This window comes from Hemitrygon akajei, chromosome 16 (genome assembly GCF_048418815.1).
Source record: "Hemitrygon akajei chromosome 16, sHemAka1.3, whole genome shotgun sequence".
Classification (NCBI taxonomy): Eukaryota; Metazoa; Chordata; class Chondrichthyes; order Myliobatiformes; family Dasyatidae; genus Hemitrygon; species Hemitrygon akajei.
The window spans coordinates 67,132,134-67,151,472 of NC_133139.1; the positions used below are offsets into that span (position 1 = coordinate 67,132,134).

Sequence of the window (19,339 nt, forward strand, 5' to 3'; positions counted from 1 at the left end):
AACATATTCTGCTGCTGTAGCTCATCTGCTTCAAGGTTTGATGTGTTGTGTGTTTGAAGAATCTTTGCTGAACATCACTGTTGTAATGCATGGTTATTTGAGTTACAGTTACGTTCCTTTCAGCTTCAACCAGTCTGCTCATTCCCCTCTGACCTCTATCATTAACAAGGTGTTTATGCCCACAGAACTGCCACTCACTGGATTTTTATAAAACAAAATTTACACTATTCTCTGTAAACTCTAGATACTGTTGTGCATGAAAATCCCAGGATATCAGCAGTTACTGAGATACTCAAGCCACCCCATCTGGCAACAACTGTTATTCTACAGCTAAAGTTACTTACATCAGGATTCTTCCCCATTCTGATTAACAACGGAAGCACTAGACCATGCCTGCTTGCTTTTATGCATTGAATTGCTGCCATGTGATTGGCTGATTATACAGTTGAAGTCAGAAGTTTCCATACACCTTAGCCAAATACATTTAAACTCAGTTTTTCACAATTCCTGACATTTAAATCTAGAGTACATTTAACAATGTGGAATGTCAGAGTAATAGCAGAGAGAATGATTTATTTCAGCTTTTATTTCTTTCATCACTTTCCCAGTAGTTCAGAAGTTTACATACACTTTGTTAGTATTTGGTAGCATTGCCTTTCAATTGTTTAAATTGGGTCAAACATTTTGGGTCGCCTTCCACAAGCTTCTCACATTAAGTTGCTGGAATTTTGTTCCATTCCTCCTGACAGAACTGGTGTAACTGAGTCAGGTTTGTAGGCCTGCTTGCTCACACATGCTTTTTCTGTTCTGCCCACAAATCTTCTATCGGATTGAGGTCAGAAAATGATGTCAAGTCTGGTTCATCCTTGGGAGCAATTTCCAAACACCTGAAGGTACCACATTCATCTGTACAAACAATAGTACGCAAGTATAAACGCCATGGGACCACGCAGCCGTCATACCACTCAGGAAGCAGATGTATTCTGTCTCCTAGAGATGAAAGTACTTTGGGGCAAAAAGTGCAAATCAATCCCAGAACAACAGCAAAGGACCTTGTGAAGATGCTGGAGGAAACAGATAGACAAGTATCTATATCCACAGTAAAACGAGTCCGATATCGACATAACCTGAAAGGCTGCTCAGCAAGGAAGAAGCCACTGCTCCAAAACCACCATAAAAAAGCCAGACTACAGTTTGTAAGTGCACATGGGGACTTTTTGGAGAAATGTTCTCTGGTCTGATGAAACAAAACTTGAACTGTTTGGCCATAATAACCATCATTATGTTTGGATTAAAATGGGTAAGGCTTGCAGGCCGAAGAACACCATCCCAAACGTGAGGAAGGAAAATTGTGTGGATATGTTGATGCAACATCTCAAGACATCAGCCAGGAAGTTAAAGCTCGGTCGCAAGTGGGTCTTCCAAATGGACTATGACCCCAAGCATATCTCCAAAGTTGTAGCAAAATTACTTCAGGACAACAAAGTCAAGGTATTGGAGTGGCTATCACAAAGCCCTGACCTCATTCTGATAGAAGATTTGTGGGCAGAACAGAAAAAGCATGTGCGAGCAAGGAGGCCTACAAACCTGACTCAGTTACACCAGTTCTGTCTGGAGGAATGGAACAAAATTCCAGCAACTTATTGTGAGAAGCTTGTGGAAGGCTACCCAAAACGTTTGACCCAAGTTAAACAATTCAAAGGCAATGCTACCAAATACTAGCAAAGTGTATGTAAACTTCTGACCCACTGGGAAAGTGATGAAAGAAATAAAAGCTGAAATAAATCATTCTCTCTACTATTATTCTGACATTTCACATTCTTAGACTAAAGTAGTGGTCCCAATTGACCTAAGACAGGGAATGTTTTCTAGGATCAAATGTCAGGAATTGTGAAAAATTGAGTTTAAATGTATTCAGCTAAGGTGTATGTAAACTTCTGACTTCAACTGTATACTTGAATTAATGAACAGGTTTACAGATGTGCCTAATTAAGTGACTACTGGGTATATGCCATGATATCTGTTGTTTTGTAACAGCAAATTGACTTTATCTTTTATATTAGAATTATATTGTTTTACATTTGATCCCTGGTGAGTAAGTGGGGTGACAATTAGCAGTTTCCCAGGAAGGGCTTCTGTCCATGCTGCTGATCTCTACGCATGGTGACATTGGAAGTGGGGAGCTAGTTGGCCAGAGTTCAGATCATTGGCCGGAGATTGAATGTGGAAATCTTCTTGTGTACATGCCATGTGAGAACAGTGTCAGGACTGACATAGTTGCTGCCACTTAACCCTCAAACCCAATGACTAGGAATGGGTGAACAGACAATGTAAAATTGATGATATCAACAGAAGATGGGACACAGCATTAAGGTCTCACTCAGAAGGCACTTCAATAATCTGAGCATGACCTAGCAGAGCCAACATTGTATCATGAAGGGAAAGTCATGTTTCCTATCGACAATCTAATAATAAATAAGGTTGAGAAGGAGGAACCATTGGGTTTTCAGAAGGCGTTTGGACATTATGGCAGAAGTACTCCTTCTGGGGATAGATCGCATAGACAGATGAGGTGATACTCAGCAGCTCTGAAGGCTTCTTCCCACTCACCATCAGGATCCATTCTTGGTTATGTGCACAAATTGACAGGTGTGCACTGATAGATAGATAGATAGATAGATACTTTATTCATCCCCATGGGGAAATTCAACTTTTTTTCCAATGTCCCATACACTTGTTGTAGCAAAACTAATTACATACAATACTTAACTCAGTAAAAAGAAATATATGATATGCATCTAAATCACTATCTCAAAAAGCATTAATAATAGCTTTTAAAAAGTTCTTAAGTCCTGGCGGTAGAATTGTAAAGCCTAATGGCATTGGGGAGTATTGACCTCTTCATCCTGTCTGAGGAGCATTGCATCGATAGTAACCTGTCGCTGAAACTGCTTCTCTGTCTCTGGATGGTGCTATGTAGAGGATGTTCAGAGTTATCCATAATTGACCGTAGCCTACTCAGCGCCCTTCGCTCAGCTACCGATGTTAAACCCTCCAGTACTTTGCCCACGACAGAGCCCGCCTTCCTTACCAGCTTATTAAGACATGAGGCGTCCCTCTTCTTAATGCTTCCTCCCCAACACGCCACCACAAAGAAGAGGGCGCTCTCCACAACTGACCTATAGAACATCTTCAGCATCTCACTACAGACATTGAATGACGCCAACCTTCTTAGGAAGTACAGTCGACTCTGTGCCTTCCTGCACAAGGCATCTGTGTTGGCAGTCCAGTCTAGCTTCTCGTCTAACTGTACTCCCAGATACTTGTAGGTCTTAACCTGCTCCACACATTCTCCATTAATGATCACTGGCTCCATATGTGGTGAAGGTTTACCAGGCTGATCCCTAGGCTGGATAGGTTGATGTTCGAGAGACATTTAAGCAGAATGGAACTTCACTCAGTATAGTTTAGAATGGTCAAAGGGCCCACTTTGAAAACAGATGATTATGAAGGGGATAGAGAAGATGTTGAGCAGATGACGGGGCATTTAGAGCAAAGAACAGTTTCCGGATGGAGGTGACACTTTTGAAAATCGAATCATGAGGGACTTCTTACCTTGAAAGATTGTAAATCTGTACCCCAGAGTGATGCACATATGGAGTTATTGAATATTTGAAAGACAGAAATTGACAAAGATTTGAGCTATGGGAGAGTCAATGGGTTTGCAGAGAGCAGGTGAGTATTGTGGAAACCAAGATTAGACCAACCACGATTTTACCAAATCACAGGGAAGATTCAAAGTGGTAATTTCTACACCTACTTCATGACTTATGTAGCACAGCATCCTGAATTGGAAATATATCACTGCTCCTCTGCCGTGACTGGGTCTAAATCCTGGGACTCATTTTCCAACCATTTCATGGGAGCACTTGCACCAGAAGGAAAGCAGCACTTCCAGGCAGTGACACACCACCGCCTTCTCAAGGGCAGTTTTGATGCAATAAGCAATATCCTTTCCAGTGATGCCTGGGGCCCAGCAATGTATCCAATAAACACAAGAATATGCTGTTGGCTGTTGAGAAAACCCTGAGGGTATGAACGATCCCACATGAAGGGAATTTCTTCATTCCTGTGATTTTCATTCACCTGGTTTCTTTTTTCTTCTTCTCTACAGAACCCTAACCATTAAAGCTGCAGCACGGATGTTTGTTTTGGGAACCACGTGGACCTTTGGAATATTTCACGTTGATCAGAGCACTGCAGTGTTCTCCCACTTATTCACAGTCATCAACAGTCTCCAGGGTCTGTTTGTTTTCCTCATTTACTGCGTTTCCAATCGCCGGGTAAGAATCTCTTCCCTACAGACACATACTATGAATGGTTGGGCACCTGGGATGTAAAGAAACAGAGGAACCTATGAGTATGAGTTTGAAAGCTGTGTCAGAGCTGGACAGGGTTCAGAAAAAGGCATTTGGCACACTGGCCTTCATTAGTCAGGGCAATGAGCATTGGAGATTGGACATTATTTTGCAGTTTCATAAGTTGTTGGTGAGGATGCAATTGGAATACTGTGTATACTTCTGGTCACCCTGTTATCAGTAGTTAAATTGGAAAGAGTTCAGACAATATTTGAAGATGTTTCTGGATTAAAGGGCCTGAGTTATACGGAGAGGTTGACCTGCTTAGGTCTCTATTCCTTGGAATGTAGGAAAATGAGAGTCAACCTTGCAGAAATGTTTAAAAGTATGCGAAACATATACTGTATAAGATGGGTGATAAGTCTTTTCCAGAGGGTTGGGGAGACCCGAACTAGGGGGCATAGATTTAGGGTGAGAGGGGAAAAATTTAAAAACGGACCTGAGTGGTAGAGGATGGTGAGTATATGGAGTAAGCTGCCAGAAAAAGTGGTTGAGGCAGGTACAGTAGTATAATTTAATAAGTATTTGTATATGCACATGGAAGGTTGGGGGTTGAAAGGAGCAGACTCAATGGGCCGAATGGACTAATTCTGCTTCAGTGTCTCATGGTCTAACACAGGAATTTGGAACTAACGGGTGGGCATCATGGTTGGCATGAGCTTGTTGGGTCGAAGGGCCTCTATCCAAACTGTATTACTCTATGACTCCATAAATCTATGAATTTCTCCTCCTGATCTTACTCTCCACATATAATCATCATAGTGATGAATGGTTAGAGAGTCTTTTACTGAAGCATGAATTTGAAGCAAGAGTCAGCCACATGGTCCTTTAGGTTTTCTTCACCATTTAATCTGATCAGGCTGATGTGATTGTGACCTCCAATCTTCATTTTCATCCCCCCCCCCCTTTATAACCTATCATCTCCAAACCCAGAAGCTCTCTGCCTCTGTAAATTTTTTTCAAAGATCATGATTTCATTCCTCTTTGATAAAAGAAATTTGGTGTGTGGTGGGTAGTGAAGAGCACAGTCTCAGGCTACAGCCAGACCTTGATCAGTGAGCAAAATGGGCAGAATAGTGGCAGATGGAATTTGATGATGGTAAGTGTGAAGTGATGAGAACAAGTAAGGGTTGGATATACACAATGAATGATATGTTCTGAAGGAATTTTGAGGGACAAGGAGCCCTTGACATGCAGTTTCAGAAATCCTTGAAGATGATAGCATGGAGAGTTATGTACTTGGATCCTAAGTTGCCTCTGCACATTCATTTAGTCTCTTGATATGTGAATGTATCCTCTTCTTTTGATGTTGGTGGTTTGGCATGACACCTGAGCAATTTGCTTCCTGTAAGCCTCAAAGCACTTTCCAGTCCCAGTATTAGTTCCATGAACTACTTCCATGGGAGGCAATGTGGAAAGTCTAATCCTATCTGACCGAGTATCTTGGAGATTTCCTTCTCTCTGAGTGATCCACTGAAGGTGCCAATGGGACACAGTGACTACATAAATTGTAATTCTTACTTGGCCTTGGGACGCTGAAGGGTGATTGAAAGATAGTTTTATTCTACTAGGTAGGAATTAACAAATTCATTAAAGCTTGCTACAAAATAATAGTTAGTGTGTAATGATTTCTCTCACCACTCATAACTGTGTTATGACACTTACATAATCATTACAAAAATAGATAGAGAGGACCATTGCAAAAATAAATATCAGCAAATGGAAAAAAGTGCAAATTCACAATTAGCACAAACAATCAAACAATTTTATTGTGTAGAAATAAAATTCATTAAACCTGATGTGTGACTAATGTATCATTCTCATTTTATTGAAGGTGGTTGATGAATTACGGAAATGGTTGACCAGTAAACGGAAGAGCATCACCACAGAGTCCTCACAGATGGAGATGAACATGACTGAGGTGAGAAGCTTTATCCAGAAGGACAGAAATCTTCAGAAGGTCAGGCTGTGTCCGCGGAGGCAGAAATAAACTGAGTGTCTTGGGCCGATGACAGTAATGATTCTCTTTTGACATCTGTAGAAGGAGAAAGAGTGAATGTTTCAGGAACTTCATTCCTCCAATCAGGCATAGGCTGAGAAGTGGGAAATACTTCACAATCACCACCTCCATCAAGAGCACATCAATCCACTTATCCCTGAGATTCAATGATGTCATTGAGTCCCTTCCATCAACATCCTGGAGCTGTCACCATTAACTAACTGAACCAGATCAGCCACATTTACTGTAGTATACATGTGGAATGAGCAGCCAGAGGAATTGCCTGAGTCAGGTACAAAACAATTTTTAAACTGTAGTTGGATGAAAATGGATAGGAAAATTTTAGAGAAATGGGATAAGCTTGGATGGGGCATCCTGGTTGGTATAGGCTAGTTCGTGACGAGGCCTGTTGCCGTGCTGTATCAGTATCAGATTTCAGAATCAGTTTCTTGGAACAACCTGAAAGATCTCAGAGATGGTATTTGAAATAATGGGCAAATCAATTGAAAACCGATGCACACCATGCTATTGCTTGCATGTTGGCCGGGGGTGAGGTGGAGCAGTGTCAGTGCTTTTGCTGGTGCAAGTGTTGGAGGAAGCTGAGGGGGAGGACATTTACTTGTGCATGGGAGGGGGAGGGTGGGTCATTGGGATTCTCATATTCCTGTCAGTCAATCCTTGGTGTAATTTGTTTTGTGGATGTCTACGAAGACTGAGAGTTTCAGGCTATATTCTGCATACTTTCTCTGATATTAAATTAACCATTTAAACACCAGGAAACCAGGCAAAGCTAATCTAGCTAAACGTGAATTTGATGCAACTTTTACATTCTCAGTTGATAATATTACCTGTAAAAGTACATTTTGACAACAGAATGACATCTAGACGAAGAGTTAATTGAGGAACAGACAAGTTCCAGATTGCAGAATAAAATGATTACCACAGGTATAGCAATAAATCCAATTTTCTGACACAATGATGAGGACATGCTATTTCATAATTAGTGAAGTCCCTGAAACTTGGGCAGCATAGCTGCTGCATTCAATGTCTCTACTTTAGTCTGCGGTTTCCTGTTTCCACATTAGAACAATACACATCACTATTTATTAATTATTAGCCCTCACAATTCTTTCCCCTACAACACAAGTTTATTATCACTGACATATGTTGTGAAATTACTTGTTTTCTGGTCCCAGAACTCTGCAATACATAAAAGTTACTAAGAGTTACAAAATAAATAATGCAAAAGGCAACTGGATAGAGTTCATGGTGTGTTCAGAAATCTGATGATAGAAGTCTCCTATCCTCGTCCCTGATGATAGTAACAAGAAGAAGACATGTCCCGGATGGTGAGGGTCTTTAAAGATGGATGCACCTTCTTGAGTCTCCTCGAACTCCTAATGAAGTAGATGGTATTTGAGCAGGGCCTAGCCACAGGAGTTTGGACAGAGTAGAGCCATGAGCTGAGCACACATCCTTGACTGTCAGTGAGGAGGAGATGTTATGACTGATCCAGAATGATTGGTCTCCCGAGAAGGAAATCTATGACTGTGAATCACTTGATGACAATAGTGGGCCCGACACACTGCTGGATTCCTACAACATCCTCTCGTGATCTCAGCTCGAGACCCACACCCCATCTCCGAACCACCTATTTAAGTCCCACATTGGTGGGGTTACTGCTCCTGACAATGGACAGTGAACCCACACAGCTGAAACTCTAATCCGTGCAAATAATGAGATTGTTTCTGCCTCCACTTGGCTTTTTGCTGCCCTCGGCTGTTGCATGAGATCTGATGATTGAATAACAAGTCAGTTTGCTCCCCTTGCTGGGAGTGGTGTCTGCAGGGTCTCAGCAAGGTAGCTTGGCCTTGCCCCATCCTCTGCCCACCACACACGAGTAGGCACCAGCTTTCCAACAGACCATTGTGGGCCAACACAGGTGATGAGCACAGTGTGGTTCTTGTTCCCATTCAAGCCCTCCTGCTGACCATGAATCCCAAGGAGCTTTGACTCTTCTGGCAGAACCCCCAGGGCAGTAAATAGAAGAATTTTACCTCCTTAAACTTGGTCTTAATCCAATTTTGTCTGGAGCGGGACAAATAATGGCAATCTCATTTTGTTTTATCTAGACTTATAAAGTAATATAATCAGACTCATTCATGACCCAATGACAAGATTCTTCTTAGTGGAGTTTCTCTCTTTCATTCTCTTTCGCTCTCGCTGTGCGTCTGGCTCTGAAGATTGTGGATTCAAGACCCACTGCCAAGAATGGAAAGCTACTTTGCGGGAGTGGTCTCACCAGCAGAATTATTTGGCTTGTACTGAGCTTGTAAAATGGCAGAATCCAACTGGAATTCTAGAATTGTGTGCATATGGCAGTGAGTGTTTATAAGAATATGTGTGATATTTGCTGTTATAATGATTGTGATTATAAATAAATGTCAGGATTTTTGCTACATTTCCAAGTTTTACACAGATATCCTGTTATTTTGATTGTTGTTCTTTATGAGATATATGACTTTGGTGCCAACATTGTTGAGAGTTTACCTGAAGTCACAGTGAGATACCAGATTTGAACTTGACCTTGTCCTAACATGTTGCATCTGTAGAGGTTCGACATAAAGATCAGATACACAATGTACACCAGACTCTAACGGATACAAAACTCATGTAGTAGATTGGCACAGAACTTGGACATGTGCACAATTCATGTTCGCACATAGGCACTCACTACACAGACCTAAAGCACATGTAGAGCAGAAACATACACAGATGCACATGTGCACAAACACTCACATAAAAGACAACCATGCACACACAGACCTGAAGCACATATGCAGCAGAAAAACACAGGCGCGCACACACACATACACACACGCACGCACAGATGCACACTGACAGACATACACTATGCAAGTGTACAGGCGCGCGCACGCACGCACACACACGCGCGCACACACACACACCAATTTGAGTTCCGATTGTATCCTGTGATTGGCTAACTCAGCACCAGAGAAGCATCACGTCTCTCCTCTTCTGCCTTTATAAATGGAAACTCAGTGCCAGTGTTGAGCGCTACAACCCTTTTCAAACCATCTATAAGAGAAATAAATATGATATTTTTAGTAGGAATAAAGCTTTTTATTTATGAATTTGTTCATGCTTGAAAATCACTAGACTATTGTTCAAAATTCATAAAATAAAAGTGTCTTAAATAAATAAATCTTATTGTACTGAGTCCATTGTGTAATAATTAAAAGTGAATGAGATTTTGAACTGTAGAAAGATGGTTGTACATGGATTATCACGTGGTGAGAGGAATGAGCCCCCCCCCGTCACACTAGAGAAATGGGTGTGCCAACACGAGTCAGTGTTACGTCAGGGGTCTGTCCTGGACTGACCTGAAGACCCATGAGATGTGTTACTGGCGCAGCCATTTGGAGCAGCTGTCACCTTCACTGCCCACAGACACTGGACATCACTGTCTCCAAGCAAGGGCACCTTTCAGCCCAGATATTCCCCACAACCAGCACACCTTCTGGGGGCTGGGACTGGAGGGGTCATCGTCTCCAATGGAATGACCATGGAATGGTTTGCAAATCCCACCACAAATCCCTTTCCCCTCTTCCCCCATCAACTCACCAACGTCTGTTGTAGGAGGCCCAGAAGAACTGGAACCTCAGGGAATTAGAGAAGGAGTCTGTCTCTGTTGGTCCATCGACCCTGTTTAGGGCCAGATCAATGCCTCCTGGTCCTAAGGATATTCCCTCAGTTTTTTGAGTTGAGGTTCAATTCCAAGGAATTATAGGAACAGTCATTATTGCCCACTGTTTCCTTCCATTGCGAACCCCACTGAAGATGAAGGTGGCTTGTTGAGGACATTACTGCTGGCCCATTTCTACTAAAGTTGCTCTACTCTGCTGAGGTACACACCCATTCCTGACCTCTCCTAAGTCCCTACTTCTCCTTACCTAACTCTCCTTTCAACCCCCATCTTCCTGACCTTCTCAGTCCAACTAACTTCTCTTAACTCCACCTCTGGTGCTTTCCTACAACCTCATCCTTCATAGATTCCTCCCCCTCCCGTGGCCCCCTCCATCGTCTCTGCTCTGGGTGGAGTGGGAAACGGTGGAGACAAGAAAGTGAAAATCTACCTCCTTTCAGCCCTAGATCTTGGTGAGTTTCTTGTTGTTCTCTGGGCCTTCAGTTACAATAAATCCATAAATAAGCAGTACAAGAGAATAGTGAGGTACTGTTCATGGATTCATAGACCATTCAGAAATCGGAGGGTGGAGAAGAACAAACATTTCCTCAAATGTAGGTGGGTCATTTTGAAGCCGTGGTGCTTTAAGAAGGGAGAGTCCATCATTCAGGGCCCTCACCATCTGGGACATGCCCTTTTCTCATTTCTACCATCAGGAAGAAGGTACAGGAGCCTAAGGCCCTACACCCATCATTTCAGGAATAGCTACTTCTCCTCTGCCATCAGATTTATGAATGGTCCATCAATTCTACCTTACTATTCCTCCTCTGCTCTATTTATTTATTTTTGTAACATACAGTCAGTTTTATGTTTGCACTGTACTGCTACCACAAAAGAATTCATTTCATGATATACTGAATGTCAGTGTCCTAAGCCTGATTCTAATTCTGCCCTTGGTGAATTCATTGTCCGGTCTCTCATCATCAAGCCTGTGTTTGGGGGCAGTCTCCATGCCCCTCGAATTCTCACAGGCCCACCAGAAGTTGCCCTCCTCCTCTCTGAACTCGGACCTCAGGAAGTTGTGGGCTGCAGACTCCCCACCTGAGAGCTGAGTCTATATGAAAGGGTTTTCTTTCCTTCCTCTCCTGAGGACCCGCTCTGCGTCGGTCTATTCATTGTGGTGCAGAGAGCTGTTACATTCCTACAGCTCCCAATGTCTCCCCCCACACGTGACAGCCCAGGCACTGTAGACACACACACACCCGTTCTCCTGTTGTCCATTCCTGTCCCTACAGTCTCGTCCCATCCTTTCCGCCAGTTCAACAACAGCCTGCAATTGCCTGTCATTCTGGGTAAAGATGTAGATCAGCTTTATTTATCACATGTACATCAAAACATACAATTAAATGTGTTGTTTCTGTTAATGTCCAACACAGCTCGAACCTGTGCTGGGGCATCTCACCGGTGTTGCTACACTTCTGCACCAATGTAGCATGCCCACAGCTTACCAACCCTGACCCGAATGTCTTTTTGGAATGTGGGAGAAAGTCAGACCACCTGATGGAAAACCACCTGATCACAGGGAGAACTTAAAACTCCTTAAAGATAATGTCAGGAATTGAACCCTGATCACTTGTGCTATAAAGTGTTATGCTAACTACATTACTGTGCTGCCCTCAAACAGCACCATGCCATCCTATTCCTCCAGGGACTGACCCAGACGTCAATCTCTGGGCGTATCCTAAAACAGAAGATCTCTCCTTGCAGCATTTCTTTCACAGGCCCTGATGTTTGTCACTTTCCACCTTCTGAAATGACCCAGCAAGTGACTCAGTTGCAACTTTACTGTAAACAGAGGAAGAGTAAAATGGGGTGAACCACCCAGCATCAACCTGGACTCTGGATCGGAACCCAGTCAGGTTGTTCCAAGCGAGATTTTCCTCCTGAACTTGTTAAGAAGCATTCTGGATTTGCTCCGGCTATGTGTATGGCTTATCAAAAAAAGCTGTATCCATCACTTCAATACCCAGCTAAATTAAGGCTTTTTGTCAAAAATTCTGGGGTTCATATTTTTGATGACCCAGCTGAAACATTGCATTTTATTAATTCTCTGCCTGACGAGTCTGAAGCCTGAATTTGGATGATTTCAACTGTTTGATTGTCTCACGATGTAAGCAGTGATGAAATCAGAAGATTTGATGGTTATAGAAAGCCTTTACCTTAAAATGTACTTTTATCTCTGAAACAGACTGGTTTGGATGGTTTTAACCTCAGAAGACATAGCAGGAGAACTGTTGAAAGACTATAGATAACTTTGAAACATCTAGAATTTTTTTTCTGTTTGTAGCATTTAAATGAATTAATTGCTTTTTTGCTCTGTATGCTTTTGTAAAGATCTTTTAAGTAATTATCTGGATTTCTTTACTTTTTAAAGATAGATTGGATAATTTAAAGGTGGCGATTGTTATTCTTCTGTGCAAATATTTCAAGAATTTTTTTGGACTTATCTAATATTATGAAAGTTATTCTCAAAATTGAAGGTCATTTTTCTTTTTTAAAAAAACAATGTTCCTTCCAAATCAATTATATTGAGTTATATGTCGACTGTAATGAGTTTTATATCTGGATGAGGGAGAAATGAATTTTTTTCATTTTTACTTTTTATTTAGGCAGGTGGAGTTTATAATTGCTTTGTATGCATTCTTTGGGGCTTGCATCAATTGATATCGACTTATTTCCGGGCTTTGTCATTTGGGTAGATTTTTTTCTTTTTGCTTTATTTATTTTTTATCCCCATTATGGAATTCCGGAGTATACGCTAATTATTATTACTGTTGTTTATCTCCGCCATTCTCGATTATCTTATCCTCACATGTGTCTAACTATTCTTTTTAGATACAAACTCTCATGATGATATTTAAACAGTTAAATGTTTTAAGTTGGAATGTCCATGCTTGGAACCATCCTATTAAGCACAAGAAAACATTTAAAACTATTAACCAATTCCAACCTGATATAATCTTTGCACAAGACACGCATATCAGGTTATGTGATAAAAATCGATTTTTAAAATTTTGGGAGGATTCTCAGTTTCATGCAAACTCTCAAAGTAAAATTGGAGGTGTTTCTATTTTTATTGATTCCAATATTCCTTTTAACCAGGAGGATATTATAGCTGATATTAATGGTAGATTTTTGATCATAAAAGGAACAATTCATAACAAGAAAATGGTCTTGGTTAATATTTATGGACCGAATTATCCCTCATTTTTTAAAGCTGTCTTTGCTCTATTACCTGATCTAAATGAATATATGTTATTAGTGGGTGTTTAATGGATAAGTCATCATCCAAACATCAACACCCTAATTGTTCTGTATCACTTATTAATTCTTTTTTAATTGATTATGGCTTACTTGAAATTTGGAGGCATATGCATCCTAGTGATACAGAATATTCCTTTTTCTCACAGGTTCATAATAAATATTCAAGAATTGACTATTTTATAGTCAACCCTCGACTTCTATTTCATGTTCAGAAATGTGAATATGATGCAATTGTTATCTCTGAACATGCTCCTCTAAACCTAATATTTGAACTGAGAGATGTTGCTTCTACCAGACCACCTTGGCATTCTCCAGAACATTTGTTACAAAGTTCAGAATTTGTTGAGTTTATTGAAACTCAGATAAAAGAGTTTATTCTCCTTAATAATATAGGAAATGTCTCAAAGTTAGTAATTTGGGATACGTTAAAAGCTTATTTATGTGGTCATATTATTTCATATATAGCTAAGTTGAAGAAACAGACAAGAATGGAATTAGATAAAATCTCTAAACAAATTGAAGACTTAGATAACATTATTGCAACCTCTCCTGTTGTTTTGTTTAAAAGAAGAGTGGAATTACAATCACAATACAATATATTATTAACCTATCCTATTGAAGGATACTTGCTTAAATTGAAAAGTTAGTTTAATATTTTTAGGGATAAAAATAATAAGCTCTTAGCTTCCCAATTAAGGGCAGCTAGAGCTAAGAGACAAATTTTAAAGATTCATAAGGAAAATAGAGATAAAGCAAGTAACCATGAAGACATCAATAATACTTTTCAGGATTTTTATTCTGATCTTTATAGATCCCAATTTCCTGCAAATTCCTCCAAAATGAAGGCTTTTTTTTACATAAGATTAAATTTCCTCAAATTACTGTTGAAGATCAACAGATGCTTGATGCTCCAATTACTGAGCATGAAATTCAGAAAGCTATGTTGTCAATGCAATCAGGTAAAGCTCCTGGGCTTGATGGTTATTCGGTAGGATTTTACAAAAATTTTGGAAGATTACTTTCTCCATACCTTTTGGAAATATTTCATGAATCCTTTGAGAAGGGTAGTTTACCTTCTTTTTATGAAGCTTCTGTTTCCTTAATCCTTAAGAAAGATAAAGATCCTGCTGAATGTCCATCTTATCAACCTATTTCGTATTAAATATGGATCGCAAAAATTCTCTCTAAGATAATGGCTAACCATTTGGAAAATAGTTTAACTAATATCATCTCTATGGATCAAACAGGCTTTATTAAAGGCTGTTACTCTTTCTCCAATGTTCAAAGATTGATGAACATTATATATTCATCATTATCTAAGGAACTCCAATGTGTTATTTCTCTTGACGCAGAAAAGGCATTTGATACAGTTGAGTGGTCATATTTGTTTAAAGTATTAGAAAAATTTGGTTTTGGTAATAATTTCAATAGGTAGATTCAAATGATCTATAAGAATCCTATTGCTATGGTCATTGCTAATAATTTCAGGTCTTCTTTTTTTCACTTTCACTTGGTACTAGGCCCTTAAGTCCTTTATTATTTAATCTCGTACTGGAGCCTTTGGCCATAACACTCCGTGAAGCTAAAAATATTCATGGTATTTCTATGAATGGGACCATACATAAGATTTCTCTTTATGCAGATGATCTTTTGCTTTTTATTTCGAACCCTGAGGAATCAATTCCTAATCTTTTGGAAATACTAAAAGATTTTGGAAAATTTTCAGGATATAAACTTAACTTGAATAAAAGTGAATTGTTTCCATTAAATGCTCTTGTTTTTATATATAATGATATTTCATTTATAATTGTTAATTCTTTTAAATATTTAGGTGTTATGATTACTAAAGAATATAAAATCTTTATAAGGCTAATGTAATTCCTTTAATGGACTCCATGAAACAACTATTTTCTAGATGAAATCCACTTACTCTTTCTTTAATAGGTCGTATCCATGCCGTGAAAATGATGATGTTACCTAGATTTTTATATATGTTTTAAAATATACCTATCTTTTTAACTAAAAGTTTTTTTTTTGATCAAATTGACTCTATTATTTTGTCCTTTATTTGGAATAATAAAAGACCAAGAATTAATAAGTATCATTTACAAAAATCTAAAAAAGATGGTGGACTTGCTCTTCCAAAATTAAGATTGTACTATTGGGCTGTTAATATCCAAAAATTATGTTTTTGGATATATTTTTGGCTCGATAAGAGCCAAAAACCAGCTTGGATTGATTTGGAATTAAAAGCTGCCGAACAATTTTATCTAACCTCATTATTAGGAGCTCCATTATCTTTACAGCTTTCTAAACTTCCAAATTTAAATCTCTACCCTGTTATTAAACTGTCCTTACAGATTTGGTTTCAGTTTCACAATTTTTTAAATTTTAAACAACTTAAATTGTCTAGTTCTCTATATCGAAATTTTTTATTTAAGCCTTCAATAACCAATCCCAATTTTCTCCGATGGAGAAACAAGGGGATACGTTCTTTTACAGATTTATTTTGTGATGGTTGATTGATGACTTTTAAAGAGTTAATTAGCAAATATTCTCTCTCTCACACACACTTTCTGCAATATTTTCAGACTAGACATTTCTTACAACAATACTTATCTAAGATTCCATATCTGCAAGAATCTGATTTGTTGGATACCATTTTGAATTTGAATCCTTTAGTAAGAGGTTCCATTGGTAGAATTTATAACTTATCTTTACTACAAAAAGATAACCTCTCACTAAAGATTAAACAAGATTGGGAGAGAGAACTTAATATGACCTTTGTTAATGAAGATTGGTTGTGAGTTCTGAAAAAGGTAAATTCTTCTTTGATATGTGCCAATCATTGTTTAATTCAATTTAAAATTGTTCACCTTTATTATTTAACAAAGGAGAGACTATCCAAAATATTTCCTAGTATAGACAATTACTGTGATAGGTGTAACACTGATGTGGCCACTTTGTCACATATGTTCTGGTCATGTTCTTCATTAAAATCTTTTTGGCAATCTTTATTTTCTACAATTTCTAAAGCTCTGAAAACCAATTTACAACCTAATACATTGACTATTCTATTTGGAATAGATCCGCATCATATTCAGGGTATTTCATCTCCAGATCAACATGTAATTGCGTTTGTTACATTGTTGGCAAGAAGGGCTATTTTATAAAAATGGAAATATACCTCTGTCCCTAGATTAATTCAATGGTTTTCTCAAGTAATGTTATGTCTCAGTTTGGAAAAAATTAGAAGTAGAACTTTTGATCCTTGATTTGATTTTGAGAGAAGATGGGGCTCTTTTGCCAAGTATTATCATTTAATTTGAATTATTTTATATGGTTTCTTCCAATTTTATTCTATATAAACATGAATTGGCAGTTGATGATTCTTTTTCTTTATTTATATAGATGATGGTAAGACGTATTGCTCCAGGGGTTGATTCCTAATGGGTTTTTTTTCCCCTTCTTTCTTTTTTTTGGAGTTAGTGGGGTTTTTTTAGTTAGTTGGGGTTCTCTCATTTTCCTTTTTTTCCCTATTAAAAATATTGTTTTTCATCTTCATATATTATGATCAGCTTTTTTTCTTCAACTTTATTAATTGTACATATATCAATTTGTTGGTTTTGTATCATTTTATTGCTGTAGAAGATTATGTATCAATAAGAAGATTCTAAAAATTAAAATAAAGTACACTCAGCAATAAACAGAGAGGCAGATGATAGGTGGAGCACAATGAGACACAGGTGGCAGCAATACAGGCAATAATGAGAAACAGATGAGGGTGAATTAATCAGTATTACAGGGGCTGGAGTAGAGTTAGGGTCGGGACAGGAGCACATGGGGCATAAAAGCAAACGAGAGCACATGGCAATACAAAACCACAGACTGATGGCTTGGGGAAAACACACAAAATGACTGAGTTCACCTGCAGGTACCGACACCTTTTGGGCTGCAATGGCCCAGAACCTCAGTGATAGGCTACATCACACCACGGCGTATCACACAAGTGTAATGGCCTATGCAAGCAGTATCATCACTGTTCAAAATCTACTTTCAGGGCTTCCCTGATGGATAAAAATTGGCACGATCGTCTCCCATGGGTCCTGCTGTGAATCAGAACAGCTCCAAAGAGGACACACAGTTGACTGTGGCTGAGTTGGTATTGGGGCAGCTGTTAGGAGTGCCAGGTGAATTTTATTCCTGATGCTACGACCACTTGGTTGGCTTCTCAACTGTATTGCCCCCCAATCAGTAATTCCATTGCTCATATTCCTGCCTCCCATCATGGTGAACAGCATTGTTGCGTTCCTATTGATTTACATTCTTCCTTGTTTGTTTTCATCCGACATGACACCCACCGACATCCCCTTACGATGGCCAGTTCCACATTTTGGAACTGAGAAAAAAGAATTTTATTTAGGATAAGAAGGGTAAACGGGAATATATTTCAATAGATTGCCTTAAGCTGACCCACCAAGAATTGGAGGATACTGCTACCATGTCCTTTCTGTTATGACACGCCTATGAGAATGTCAATACACCTCTGGATGACCCAGAGGACTCTGCTGTTCCTCTGCCCATGGAACATAGGACCTGAGCTGGGCAGTTTGTCCAAGCTCCAATCAGGCTCACAATTCTGGCTTTAGTGATTTCCATGTGGGCTGTGGTGGGTAACATAATTGGTTGATACCTCCATAATTGACAACCATCGACATTATATGGGCTTCATTTGAAGAGGTTGTTCTGATACTATGGCACAATTATGCAAAGGAGTTTTATTCCATGTCGTGTACAGTTCCTGATGTTCAATAAATGAGTTGTTATGGTTTTTCATAAACACAAAATGTCTCTGCCATTTTAGTTGTAAAAAGCTGCACAGTTATATGTTGGGCATGTGTCCATCATTGGTCAAGGGGTGTGGTTATAGTTTTGGGGTGGGTCCGTTGTTCGTCAGCAGCGTAGTTCTATGTTGTCAGCATGTCTGTAATTGGCAATGGTATGGTTATATGTTTGAAATTGGTTCATCATTGGCCAGGTATGTGGTTCAATTTTGGGGAAGTGTCTATTATTGGTCATAGTCTGTGCATCACTGGTCAGGGTATAGTTGTAGTTTTGGGTGGGTGTATCGTTAGTCAGTGGTGTAGTGATATGTTGTGGCTATGTTTGTAATTGGCAAGGGTATGTTTGGGATTGGTTCATCATTGATTGGTGTGTGGTTATATGTTGGGGATGTGTCCATCATTGGTGAGGGATGTGGTTATATGTTGGAGATGTGTCCATCATTGGTGAGGAGTGTGGTTATATGTTGGGGGTGTGTCCGTCATTGATTTGGTGTGTGGTTATACATTGGGGATGTGTCCATCATTGGTGAGGGGTGTGGTTGTATATTGGGGATGTGTCCATCATTGCTCTGGGGTGTGTCGTGTGTGTGTCCAACATTTGTCAAGATGTAGTTTTATGTTAGGGATGAGTCCATAATTGATCAGCGAGTTGTGTGTTGTGTGTGACTCCATCATTTGGGTAGATGTGGTTATATGTTGCAGTGAGAGTATCATTGATCAATCTGGTTATAGGTTGGTGAGAGTCCATCATTGTTTCGTGTAAGGTTATATGTTGTGTTTCCATCAATGGTCAGTGTGTGCTAATACGTGGGAGTGTTTCTATCATTATTCAGGGTGTGTTTATCAAACGCAGCCATTCATATATTCACCGGGGTGTGGGTATGTGTCGGAGGTGTGCCCATTATTGGTCAGCATGTGGTTATGTGTCGGAGGTGTGCCCGTTATTGGGCAGCATGTGGTTATGTGTCGGAGGTGTGCCCGTTATTGGTCAGCATGTGGTTATATGTTGCAGTTTCTCCACTATTGATCAGGTGCATTGTTGCACAAT

General features: G+C 39.5%; 1 protein-coding gene across 1 annotated transcript in view; it reads left to right on the forward strand.

Moving 5' to 3' along the window:
- LOC140739660 (adhesion G protein-coupled receptor E3-like) overlaps positions 1-9,475 on the forward strand; it is a 119,412-nt gene extending 109,937 nt beyond the window's left edge. The window contains exons 16-18 of the mRNA XM_073068034.1: positions 4,175-4,343; positions 6,253-6,339; positions 8,550-9,475. Coding sequence (XP_072924135.1) covers positions 4,175-4,343; positions 6,253-6,339; positions 8,550-8,567 — 274 coding nt within the window. The 3' untranslated portion in view covers positions 8,568-9,475. The remainder of the gene's footprint in view (positions 1-4,174; positions 4,344-6,252; positions 6,340-8,549) is intronic.
- The last annotated feature ends 9,864 nt before the right edge of the window (positions 9,476-19,339 follow it).